The sequence below is a fragment of the Panthera tigris genome, chromosome D3 (genome assembly GCF_018350195.1).
Source record: "Panthera tigris isolate Pti1 chromosome D3, P.tigris_Pti1_mat1.1, whole genome shotgun sequence".
In the NCBI taxonomy this organism is placed as follows: Eukaryota; Metazoa; Chordata; class Mammalia; order Carnivora; family Felidae; genus Panthera; species Panthera tigris.
This window is the reverse complement of record NC_056671.1, coordinates 28,516,692-28,529,223: the sequence shown is the minus strand read 5'-3', so window position 1 is coordinate 28,529,223 and position 12,532 is coordinate 28,516,692. Positions and strand designations below refer to the sequence as shown.

The 12,532-nt window shown below is 46.8% G+C and overlaps 1 protein-coding gene across 5 annotated transcripts in view; it reads left to right on the top strand.

Annotated features, from left to right (window-relative positions):
• The window catches only part of CDC45 (cell division cycle 45), a 33,582-nt gene that overhangs the window by 4,983 nt on the left and 16,067 nt on the right, over positions 1–12,532 (top strand). For 3 of the 5 annotated variants that reach the window (XR_006209812.1, XM_007091576.3, XM_042961853.1), the window contains exons 7-11: positions 5,045–5,100; positions 6,716–6,764; positions 8,543–8,604; positions 10,335–10,385; positions 11,730–11,849. Coding sequence is in view for 4 of the 5 variants with exons in the window: in XM_007091576.3 (XP_007091638.2) it covers positions 5,045–5,100; positions 6,716–6,764; positions 8,543–8,604; positions 10,335–10,385; positions 11,730–11,849 (338 nt within the window). In the remaining variant the exon portion in view is untranslated. Of the gene's footprint in view, positions 1–5,044; positions 5,101–6,715; positions 6,765–8,542; positions 8,605–10,334; positions 10,386–11,729; positions 11,850–12,220; positions 12,332–12,532 lie in introns of all 5 variants that reach the window. The other 2 variants (XM_042961854.1, XM_015541803.2) reach the window with 2 other exon arrangements.

Below are 12,532 nucleotides of genomic sequence, written 5' to 3'. Positions count from 1 at the left end.
ACTGGTGGCTTCTGCTACATGGAAAATTAAAGGTGGGAGGCGGTTGTTCCTCTAATAGGGCCATGTTTTAGTCTAGTGTTCAGTGCTGTGGAAGAAGCTGATGCCCTCTGATTCCCAGTCCTGGGTGTCCATGCTGAAATTTGCCTCTGGAATGTTTCATCCTTGGCCTGACATTTCCCAATAAGGTGCTTTAGCAGAGCTCTTTTGAGCCATTTTGGGGATATTCAGTACACTCTGTCCATCTGAGGGGTGTGTCCTGTAAAGGTAGGAGTGTTTTCTCCTTACCTTTCCTGCCTTTGAGCCATCCTTTCTCTAGAGTTTTGTGTAGTCTGATCAGAGACCTCAGATACATTCTTAGATTCTCTTTCATCTTGTCTAGCTCTTTATCTGTTCCACTCTCTGGCCAACATCTGGTCTTTATCTTCTAATCTTTGATTTCTAACAGCTCTTTTTTTGTTATCTAAAGCTCCTTTTTGTTGTAGCATTCTTTTAACTATTAAAGAACTGCTTTTCATCAGGCTCCAAATATCAGTATCTGGGGGATTTTCTTTGGAAACATTCACGTTCTGCAGATAAGAGTCTTAGAATTCTCCATCCCGACTAATAAATATATTTCAGCACCTACTCTATGCCAGGTGTCAGTAAGGCCCTGGTGTCTCTGGGAGAGAACAAATTCCTGTCTTCACAAAGCTTCTTTTCCATTGGGGGAGATATCAGGAATGAGCACAGGTCAAGGATGGTTTCAGGTGGAGAGCTGTGTCATATCAGGAAAAATAAAGCAAGGTAAGGGGCTGGACAGGGAATGGGCTGCTTTTATGAAGGTGGCTATGGACACTTGACCTGAATGAGGAAGGAAAGAACCAAGAATATCCCTAGAAGGTACATCCAGTGCAGTGTACCCAGACACAAGGGCCCTGAGGGAAGAACAGGCAGGCTAGAACTGACGGGAGGGTTTGTCAGTAAAGAGAATGTCGTTGGTCTTGATGAGATGTCAGAACAGAACATGTCAGAGCCTCCATTGACATGCTTAATGCATCTATTTAGAATCTGAGTTTGTGAATGCTTTCTATGATATTCACATGCATAATTATGCATGTGTAACATGCATAATTTCCCGACTTTTTATTTTAAAAAAATGTTTGATGTATACAACACTTGAAAGGATAGTACAATGAATGCCCGTATACCTTTCATATAGATTCAACAATTTTGCACATTTGTCACATTTTGCCATATTTGCCTTTTTATATATATATATATATATATATATATATATATATGTATATTTTTTTCTTTTGCTTAATCATTTGAGAATAAGTTGCAGGGGGACCTAAGTTGCTTGGTCATTTAAACATCTGACTTTTGATTTCAGCTCAAGTCATGATCTTGCAGATTGTTGGTTCAAGCCCTCATTGGGCTCTGTGCTGACAGTGTGGAGTCTGCTTGGAATTCTGTCTCTTTCCTTCTCTTTCTGTCCCCCACCGCCCCCAGGCACATGCATTCTCTCTCTCAAAATAAATAAGCTTTATCTACTTTTTAAAGTGTTTATTTATTTATTTTGAGAGAGAGAGAGAGCATGCCTGTATGCGAGCAGGGGAGGGGCAGAAAAAGAGGGAGAAAGAGAATCCAAAGCAGGCTGCACACTGTCAGCACAGAACCCAATGAGGGGCTCGATCCCACAAACTGTGAGATCATGACCTTAGCTGAAATCAAGAGTTGGATGTTTAACTGACTGAGCCACCCAGATGCCCCTAAATAAATAGTGAGCCACCCAGATGCCCCTAAATAAATAGACTTTAAAACTCATCTTCAGGGCACCTGGGTGGCTCAGTCGGTTAAGCGTCTGACTTCTGCTCAGGTCATGAACTCGCGGTTTGTTAGTTCGAGCCCCGCATCTGGCTCTGCTGACAGCTTGGAGCCTGCTTCGGATTCTGGGTCTCCCTCTCTCTCTCTGCCCCTCCCCTGCTCATGCTCTGTATCTCTGTTTCTCAAAAATAAATAAATGTTAAAAAACAAAAACAAAAAAACTCACCTTCTAAGATCATTCTCCTCTATAAATGCAATACCATTATTGTATGTAAGCAATTAACGGTGTCCTCTAATATTCAACCCATATTCAAATTTCACTTGTTCCCCAGAATAGATTTTGCAGCTGCTTTTGTTTCTGAAGTGTCATCCAACCAGGGCTGGCACATTTGCGTTTAGCTATTTCTCTTGTCTTTTTTTTTTTTTTTTTTTTTTTTTTTTTTTTAATAAAGTGATATCTACACCCAACATGGGGCTGGAACTTATGACCCTGAGATCAAGAGTCACGCTTCTCTGACTGAGCCAGCCAGACACCCCTCTTAATTGTCTTTTCACCTAGACCAGGACCCCACTCTTTTTGTTTTTTCTTTTTTTTTCTGTTGTGTTTTGAATGACATTGGAGGCCAATCCAGTTGTCTAGTATTTATCACTTGTTTGTGGAGTACTTTTACTTGCTCCTCTATCCTTGTGTTTTCTGTAATCCAAGTTTAGGGCTACATATTTGATTTTGGTAAGTTAGCCCTTTGAGACTACCTCAACGGTAATTAAATCTTCATGATTTGTAAATATACGTGGATTCAAGATATATTCTCAGAAATATTTTTATTAATAAGAGTGTACACTCAGAGATTTAGAGACAACAGGCTATAAATGTGGAAACGTTACCTTCCTTTACTTCCCTTACTCTTCTCTGTTTATGTGAGTTTCTTATATTCTCTGTGTACATTTGGATCCACCTCATACAATGGTATAAATTTTGCTTCAACAATCAAACATGATTCTATTCTAAAACTCAAGAGGATAAGGAAAGCCTATTGTATTTACCCGTTCTTCCTTCCATCCTGATGTTCCAAGGTTTTTTCTTTTGTCATTTTCTTTCTATTTACAGAAAGTCCTTTAACTTTTTTTAGAGGCACTCTGCTGGCAGTAAATTCTCTTAGTATTCCTTTTCCTGAGAATTTCTTGACTTTTCCCTTCATTCCTGAAAGATATTTTCACAGGGTATGGGATTTGGGGTTAACAGCTGTTTTTGGTCAGTGCTTGAAAATGTTATGCTACTTCTGGCCCCTGTGGTTTCTAGTGAGAAATCTGCTGGCATTCATACTGTTTTATCCTATACATAAGATGTCATTTTTCTCTTGCTTTTTTTGAGATTTAAAAAAAAAATGGGGGCTCTAATATTCAGAAGTTTAATTACGATGTGTCTTGGTGTGGATTTCTTTGGGTTTAACCTATTGGGATTCAGTCAGCTTCTTGAATCTGTAGGTTTATATCTCTTGCCAGATTATGAGCTAGATTTCTTTGTTTTCAGGCATTATTTATTCCAGGGTGTTTTCACCCTTTTGTTTTCCTCTCCTTCCAGGGCACCAATGACAGGAAAGTTAGGTCTTTTGTTGTAGGTTCACATGTTACTGTTTGTTTGTTTGTTTGTTTGTTTGTTTTTCCAGTCCATTTACCCCTCTATTAATCAGACTGGATATTTTCTATCATCGTATCTGCTGGTTCTTTCCTCTGTTCCTCCATTTTGCTCTTGAGCCCCTCTACTGAGTTTCTATTTCAGTTATTGTAATTTTCAGTTTTAAATTTCATTTTGGTTCTTCTTCATTTTTCTATTTATTTACTAAAGCTTCCTATTTTTTTCTTTTGTTTCAACTGTGTTTTTAATTACTCATTGAAGCATTTTTGTGATGGCTGCTTTAAAAATTTTTGTCAGATAATTCTCACATCTTTGTCATCTTTGAGTTAACATTTATGGATTTCCTGTTTTGGTGTTCAGTTTGAGATTTTCCTGGCTCTTGGTGTGATGAGTGCTTTTCAAATGAAACCTGGACATTTTATTTTATGTTTTGAGACTCTGGATCTTAATTAAGCCTTCTGTGTTACCTGCTTTCTCTGACATCATTCTGGCAAAGGAGCAGGTGGGCAGCATGTCTCTTTATAGCCAGGTGGAGATAGAAGTTAAAGATTCTCCACTTGACCTCCATTAACCACCAAGAAGAGTGGCTCCTTGTTACCACTGGGCAAGAAAGTTCTAGGCTCACTACTTGGCCTCCTCTGATACCACCCCAGTGAGCATGTTGAGAGATGTTACAAGTGAAAGGTGGAAGTGTTACAGGTGGGAGGTATTCACCAGGGTGAGAGTCTAGGCTTCTACTTCGTCTTTGCCAAGTGGATAGGGGTGGGGCCACAGTTTTTGGTCGTGGTGGCTGGATTAGACCAATCATTGTCTAAAAGTTTTCTGTCTTTCAAGGCTGCTCTTTAGGATCCTTTGGCTTTTGTTGAGGACTTTTTTTCTCTGTGCCTGTTGGGGTTTCCAGGTTGCTGGCTTCTTCAGCTCCAAGTCTAGGATCTATAAGCAAAACAAAACAAAACAAAAAAAAACCCCAGTGGCTGGTACGTGGAAGGATATTGGTAACATTAGTGCTTAGTGATCTGGCGGGGAAGCCAGTATGAAGTAGCTATGCACTTCTGGATCACACAGTGATGGGGATGATGGAAGGCTGGAGTGGACAGATGGAGCACATGGATAGAGTGTAGCCTGAGCAGGCACTGGGGAAGCATCTGCTTCTGTCCACCATATGGTATCTGTAGTGCCAGTGGGCTAGAGAGGTCTCAATCATCCCCCACTTCAGTTCTTCTCTTCTCTAGGACCAGGCTGAGCTCAGGACATGGGAATGAATGACCCATGTTTTCCCTCAGGGGTCCATGTCCAGTGGCTTCTGCCTGATTGGAACCTTCTCGGGCTACAGGAGTACATTCCTGGCTTATTTGCTCAACTTTTTTTTTAATGCTTATTTTGAAGGAGAGAGAGAGAGAGATAGCACATGAGCAGGGGAGGGACCGAGAGGGGGACACAGAATCCAAAGCAGTCTCCAGGCTCTGACTACAGAGCCTGATGTGGAGCTCGAACTCACAAGTTCTAAGAACATGACCTGAGCTGGAGTCAGATGCTTAACCAACTGAGCCACCCAGCCTCCCCTATTTGCTCAACCTTTTGTTCTCTTTGTCCCTACATCAGGAGATAGTGGCACAAACCATGAAGAGGAGGCAGCGAAGAGAGTGGGAGGCCCGGAGGTGAGTGTGTACTTCAAGCAGCACCCTGTGCCATGGAGTCTGCAATCCCTCTGGGATACCTATGTTTTCCATGGCGACTAGATACTTTCTTTTTTTTTTTTTTTTTTTTTTTTTGCATTTGAGGACAATACATTTAGACAGAGAGAAAGAGATTGAGAGTGCCTGTGACCAGGGGAGGGGCAGAGAGAGGGAGAATTCCAAGCAGGCTCTGCGCTGTCATTGCAGAGCCTGGCGCAGGGCTCAATCTCATGAATCATGAGATTATGACCTGAGCCAAAATCAAGAGTTGGATGCTTAACCAACTGAGCCACCCCAGGCACCCCCAATTCAGTTAGTTTAGAGTCTCTGGGCTGGTGGCTCCAGGAGTGAGCATGTGTTCCCTGTATCGGAGAAGAGCTCTGGATCCCCTCTGTATCATGCTGTGGTCTTACAAGTGGCAGGACTGGGCTCAGAGGTCTTCTGCTCTCTGTTAGGGATAACAGCCTCTTGTCTTTTATTTTTGTTGTTTTTCCAGATATAGTTTTATTTGTAAGTTCTTCCTAAATGAGATAGATGCTAATTGTATAAAAGTTTTCATAGAAAATGTGAATGAGAAGAAAACTGAATTATCTATAATTCCTCTTCACATTGCAAATTAAAAAATTGAAGTGCTCCAGGGGCACCTGTGTGGCTCAGTCGGTAAGCGTCTGACTTCAGCTCAGGTCACGATCTCACTGTTCATTTGTTCAAGCCCCACTTTAGGCTCTGTGCTGACAGCTCAGAGTCTGGAACCTGCTTCGAATTCTGTGTCTCCCTCTGTCTCTGCCCTTCCTCCACTCATGCGCTGATTCTCTCTCTCTTAAAAGTAAATAAATATTTAAAAAAAATTGAAGCACTCTAAAATAAAAAAATGGAAAGATTATTGTAGCTTGAGGTGACCGTGCCACAGTGCCGTTGAGTCGAGTATTCCTTACTTGATCCAGTCCCTGAAAGTCTCTGCTGTTCCAGCTGAGGGCGTTGTACTTGGCTACTCCCTCATGAAAGGACAATGAAAATATATTTCGGAAAGTGCAATGAAAAGGAAAGTGAATATAATCCATATTCAATGATTGGAAGAGATTCTGGCTTTGAATCAATCTTCCTGGGGTATCCATACTTGTGTATTTTTTATGTGATCATAACACGCACCTAATTTTGCATTGTTTTTACTTAATCTAACCATTTTTGATAGTTCCAACACTTTTATGACTTGCATTATACTTATATGGCCAATCTCCTTTTCAAACTGGAGGTTACTTCTGGTATTTTGCCATGACAAATAAGGCTGCAATGAACAATTGTGTTTGTGCACATAGTGTTGTCTTGCTTGTTCCTTTGAATTGTTGTCTTAGGATAAAAGTGGGATTCTAAGATTATTCTATGCCATTTTACTTCTTTCATTGCCACAAGCCTTTTATGTCAATATTGCTCCCTTTCCTGCATTGCACATGTGTACTCTGAAACAGTCCATAAGCGAATACAAAGAGTACTGTGACTTAATGTGTTTCTTTGATTACTGTCAAGTTTTAGCATTTTCCAAATGTTTGTCTTCCTTGTACTGCTTCCTGATGAAGAACTGCATTTTATGTCATTACAGAAGAGACATCCTCTTTGACTATGAACAGTATGAATATCACGGGACGTCGGTATGTACGAATAGGTGTACTTCACCATAAAGTTCTGACTCAAGGGTCAGTGACCTAAAACATGAGGAGAAATGAGCATATGTTTTAGAACCACAAAAGCCTGGGGTGCCTGGGTAGCTCAGGTGGTTAGATGTCCAACTTCGGTCCAGATCATGATCTCGTGGTCCATGAGTTTGAGCCCCGCGTCGGGCTCTGTGCTGACAGCTCAGAGCCTGGAGCCTGTTTCAGATTCTGTGTCTCACTCGCTCTCTGCCCCTCCCCCGTTCATGCTCTCTCTCTGTCTCAAAAATAAACGTTAAAAAAAAAAATTTTTAGAACCATAAAAGCCTGATTTGAATCTGAGCCTCACAACTTCTGCTGTGTGACCTAGGGCATGTGGGGGGCAGCCTCTCTGAGACTTAAACTTTTGTTCCTCCATAAAAGGAAGAGAACAGCCCTCATTTCAGAGGCAGTTGTTAGGATGATCCTGCACACCCAATAGGTGCCCAAAGGACAACAGCTATTATTTTTGTTCACCATCAAAAATACAGAACAAGTCTGTGTTTATAATTACCAAGGCCCATCACTGCATGTGTTATGGAACAGAATTTCACATGGAAAACCTACTGTGTTGACTGTGGCAGGTATTTTTTTGCTTTGTTTTGTTTAATTTATTAAAAAAAAATTTTTTTTTTTAAGTTTGTTTACTTATTTTGAGAGAAAGCATGCACAAGCAGGGGAGGGACAGAGAGAAGGAGAGAGAATCCTCAGCAGACTCTGCATCATCAGTGCAGACCTTGATGCGGGGCTTGAACTCATGAACTGTGAGATTATGACCTGAGCCGAGATCAAGAGTCGGACGCTTAACCAACTGTGCCACCCGGGTGCCCCTGACTCTGGTACTGTTGAGCAGAGCTCAAGGCTGTAAGGATCCCTAGAAAATTAGTTTCCAGTAAAATATGTGTTCAGTGTTAGCATTTGGCCCTGGGACCTTGAACTCTGAGTGCCATATTTCCAGTATCCCTTTTAGTATCAAGGTCTCATTGTCCTTTGAAAGATCATCTTTTTCCCTCTCTGCTCTGCCCCAGCACATGGAAAATTCCAAGCAGTGGGAGGTGGGTGGGGCAGCAGTCGCCCAGCTCCCTCCAGATTTGTGAATCATTCCCTTGGAAATCCTCTCTGGTGGGCAGCCCAGCATCGCACAGCCAATGGGACTTTAGAATCTTCTGGTCAGACACTGATACCCCTTGTTGTCTCCTACCAAAACCCAGACTATGCTCACAGGGAGTTAGTTGCTTCTGTCTGCAGACAGCCCTGTTAGAAAGATCTTCCTCACAGAGGTCCGGAAGCACCCTTCCTCTTTAACGACCAGGTAATGAGAACCAAGGCCCTGCTTCATCCAGCCTTCCTGAGAGTGTGTGTAAGCCTGCCAGCCAGCCAGGAGGAGTGTGTGGACAAAGGTCCCTAACCTCCTGGCTTCATTGCCTCCCCAGGTATCACTGAGGGACCCAGTGAGATGTGTAGAGGCACTAGCACAGTGCTGTACTCAGGTGTTCTCCCTTGCATGATGAAGTATGTACATAGAAATGACTAGTTAGCAGAGGAGACCATGCAGATGACTTGAGTTCCTCTGTCTTCCTCCCTTGGTTTGGCCTGGAATCCACCCATGCTTCCTTCCCTAGCTGGGAATACCTTCGATCTTTAGGGGCTTGGCTGGGATCCTGGACAACCCAGCCCTGGTGCACACCCTGCCTAGGAGCACAGCTGCCTTGGACCTCAGGCTTCTTTCTTTCTTTCAGTCAGCCATGGTGATGTTTGACCTGGCGTGGATGATGTCAAAAGACTTGAACGACATGCTGTGGTATGTAGGCCCCAGTCAAGACCAGTGCTATGTGGGGCTTCCTTCTCCAAGTAGCTCTGTCCTTCCACAGTGAGAACAGGGTCTGGAAGAAGACATCACTGTGTGGTCCCCACCAGGAACATTGGACACAACCCCTTTCTGGGAATAGGCATAGCCCTGGTTTTCTTCCTTTGAGGCTTTTGTCTGCATACAAACTCCTAGGGGAAATGTAGGGAGCATTGTTGGGTGCAGAGGGTCAGGGGGTGGGGCCTGAGTGCAGCTCTAACCTTCCCACCCTACCACTCAGCCTTGCTGCCTCATAAATTCAGGTGACAGTAGGAGTGGGAGATTTGAATATGGCAGCCCTTGTCAGGCAGCTTTGCTTCCCTGGCGTGCTGTGAAATCTGGTACAGGAATAACCCTTAGCCCACCTCTGAGTTTGCTGCACTGGCTGCAAGCAGGAGCACCCAGCACATTGGGGTGCTGTACACAGGTTGGTTTAAAAACTAAACCCAGAGTCTGAGGAAAGAAAATACAGGTCCGGCCTGCTCCACCCCCTCGGTCCTCTGCTCTAGTTCTGGTTTTCTCCACTACAAGATGAGGAGGGGATATTCTTTCCAGGCCTGAGCCCATGGTGGGGATTGTAATGGTCTTTGCTGAATCAGGGTTTTACGACAGCCGGGGGCTGGGGCAGGACCAAAGCCCTGGTTACACCTAGGCCCCAGGGTGCTCTGTCATCACCCTGAGCAGATGCCTACCTGCCATCCTCAGGTTCAGCTCTCTTAGCCTCACCTGCACTCCCTGCTATGTGCTTGGGGGCACCCTTGATGGCCCACTCACAACAAGTACCTCCAGTTTAGCATTGATGTCAGAATATGCCCCCTTGAAATGCCTCCAGAAAACTCCAGATATAACACAAGAACAAATGCAAAATAATCTGATACAAAATATATGCATGGGAAGGTTGGAAGGAGGAAAGGGTGGGCTTGGGAAGACGCCCCATGGTGGCATGTTTTGAAGAAGACCTTCCGAGAAGGGACTCACTGCACTGACAGATATGGTGGGGTGCTCGAATGCCCTGCCCCCACATGAACCTTCCAGGGCCTCTCCATCTCACTGCTCCCAGCATCTTTGACTATTCTTGGCTCTGGTCCCAGAGGGGGTTATTGAAGGACGCTGCCTGGGGACTGACAGAGGGTAATACCTGAGGTCCTGGTTCCTTCTGCCATGGGCTGGCCATGGTCCTTGGGGAGGTCAGGCCAGCTTGGGCCTCCATCATCTCATCCACAAAAGATGAGCTTAGAGACAGGACCTTGGAAGGCTCTTAAGAGGCCTAAATTCTGTGACTCTATGTCCTGCCATTTCATACCAGGACAACAGACATGGACTTGATGAGGGTCTGTTGTGGTGTAAGCCATATTGCAGAGGGGCAGGTGACATGAGGGGCTTGGGGGTGGAGTGACACACCAGGACCCACCAGCAACTGAGCACCGAGTCTGCTGCAGCTCTGCTCCAAAAAGATGAGGGTGGAGAGTGTTGGGGTCAGCCAGCTCCCAGAGACCACGTCAGGCCTGCCATCCTTGCCCTGGGAGAGCTCCCTCCTGTGCACCAGAAGTTCCCACTGCTGTGCTGCTATGCTGGGAGCCCTGAGTTGGCTCCATAACCTTCTACCCTGCAGAGGAGAGACTGTCGGGTGGTGGGCCTGGGCCAGGCCATGCTCCTGTGAGCTTTGTTGCACTCTTCTCTTCCAGGTGGGCCATCGTTGGACTAACGGACCAGTGGGTGCAAGACAAGATCACCCAGTAAGGATGTACTCAGGCTGTCAGAGGTTGGCCTGTGCTGTGGCCATGTGCATGGCCTGGCTGCAGCCCAGTTTTGCAGTGGGAAGATGGGTGGCAGAGCCCTGATGAGGAGGGGGCTGGCCTTAGGCCTTGTCACCGAGGAAGGGCTTAGAACTAGGCCTTGTATGGATGCTTCATCCACCCTCGGGGAGCCCAGCAGGTGGAGCCAGAGGTGAGAGGAGGGAGCTCAGTATCCTGGCTCTCCATGTGGTCCTTGCAAGGTAGACATGGGGGCTCTGGGAGGAGGAGGTGAGGACCCCAGGAGTCCTACCAGGGAGGGTGGATGTGATCTCAACAGCAAGGGGAAGGCTGGCAAGGACTGCCAGGAGGGCTGGCATGGAGCCGAATTCTCTTTTGCCCCTTGGTGAGCGGGCTTTAGTGCTCCCCATCACTCCTGATGGAGAGCTGAAGGGCTGCCCCAGAATAGAGATACCTGGGAAGCATGGGGTGCCAGCACCCCCTCTCATCCGCATTCTGGTGGCCATCAGGTGAGGACTCTAAGACAATTGACAGGGACCCCTACCCTAACCCTGTCCAAGGACACTCCTTGTGCAGTTTACAGAGGCCCCAGCACCCCCATTCCCTGCCTCTCCACCCCACTCTGCCTACCTGAGTCATATGGTGTAGCCTAGGGACCAGGAGGGTTCTGAGTCTCACAGGCATGGATACCTTGCTGGGCCTTGTTCCCCCTTCTCTCTTAAAGATGGCATGCGTTGTGTGCAGTGCCAGGCACTGTCCCTGGCCTATGGCAGCCCCTCACATGAGGCTCCACTGTCACTGTCCTGCTCAGTGGCCATCTGCAGGTGGATCTGGACTGGGGTCTGCCCTCTCCTGCTGTGCTTGAGAGGATCCACACCCTTTGCTGTGGACTACTGTCACTATGTAGTCCGTCCACTTGACTGTGACTGCTGGACAGGGCTTTGGCCTCCTGCAGTGCCTGCCCTCAGGAGGCCTCAAATAAGTAAGGGCAGGACAGCTGCCACCCAGAGGAGAGTGCAACGGGGCAGGGGCTGCGGCCAGAGCCCACCCCTCCCAGCTCTGTCTACTCACATGCCCCCTTGGGCCTGGATCCTCGTCGTGGAGGAAGGGCTTAGAACCTAGCTGCCAAGGCCCTGGTGCCACAGCTGCATTTGGCTTTGCAGAGGTGGTGGACCTTCCTCATCCTGACAGGAACAGCCTGTATGGTGGGCTAGCCCCTTAGCCTGTGAGGGGGGTCCCCCGAGGGAAGGAGGGAAGCCACGTGGCCTGGCTGCACGTGAGGGAGGAAGGCATCCACCCAGGCGGCTGGCAGTGCTTTCATTCCAGGATGAAGTACGTAACGGACGTTGGCATCCTGCAGCGCCATGTGTCTCGGCACAACCACCGGAATGAGGATGAGGAGAACTCCCTCTCTGTGGACTGTACACGGATCTCCTTCGAGTATGAGTATCCTTGTTGTTCAGGCCGGCCAAGCACAGGCAGCACCCCCCTGCCCTCAGTTTTGCTCAGCCACACACCACTTTATCACCTCTGCAAGCCCAGCCCACATCCCCCTGGGGGTGGTGTGGTTGTGGCTGTGGAGTCGCAGGCCTGGATTGTACTGCTGTGTCTACTGTGTACCCAGGCAGGCAGTGGATGAAACTAGAGGCTTTGAGAAAGGGGCCCTGGTGTGCTCTCCAGGCTCGGCAAAGCACCAGGTACTGGGGAGTGGACTCTGTCCTGGCTCTTCTGTATGGCTTTGGCTCCTAAATGCCAGTGCTGTGTTCAGAAGCATCATCTATTTATTTACGGCTCATTGTAGGCCTGGTGTGTTGCAGGGCCTATCTGTGCAGTGCGGGCAGTTTAATGACGAGCGCAGACTCTTGCCAAGCCCGTCAGGAAGCAGTAAGCCAGCGTGTGATTACAGAGCACAAATGTTCCATAATAAGGTGGGGCATTGATGGAGTAACCAGGGGGTTGTTGGGTGGCAATACTCAGGAAAGGCCTTTGGGGGGGGCCACATCTCAGGCTGAGACTCAGACACACGGGGTGGGAGGGAGGACAGCCTGGGCCAAGACCGTGGCTGTGCAAAGGCCCTGAGGAAGGGACTGGAGAGATGAGTGGAGTCTGAAGGTCAGAGAGCCCAGGGC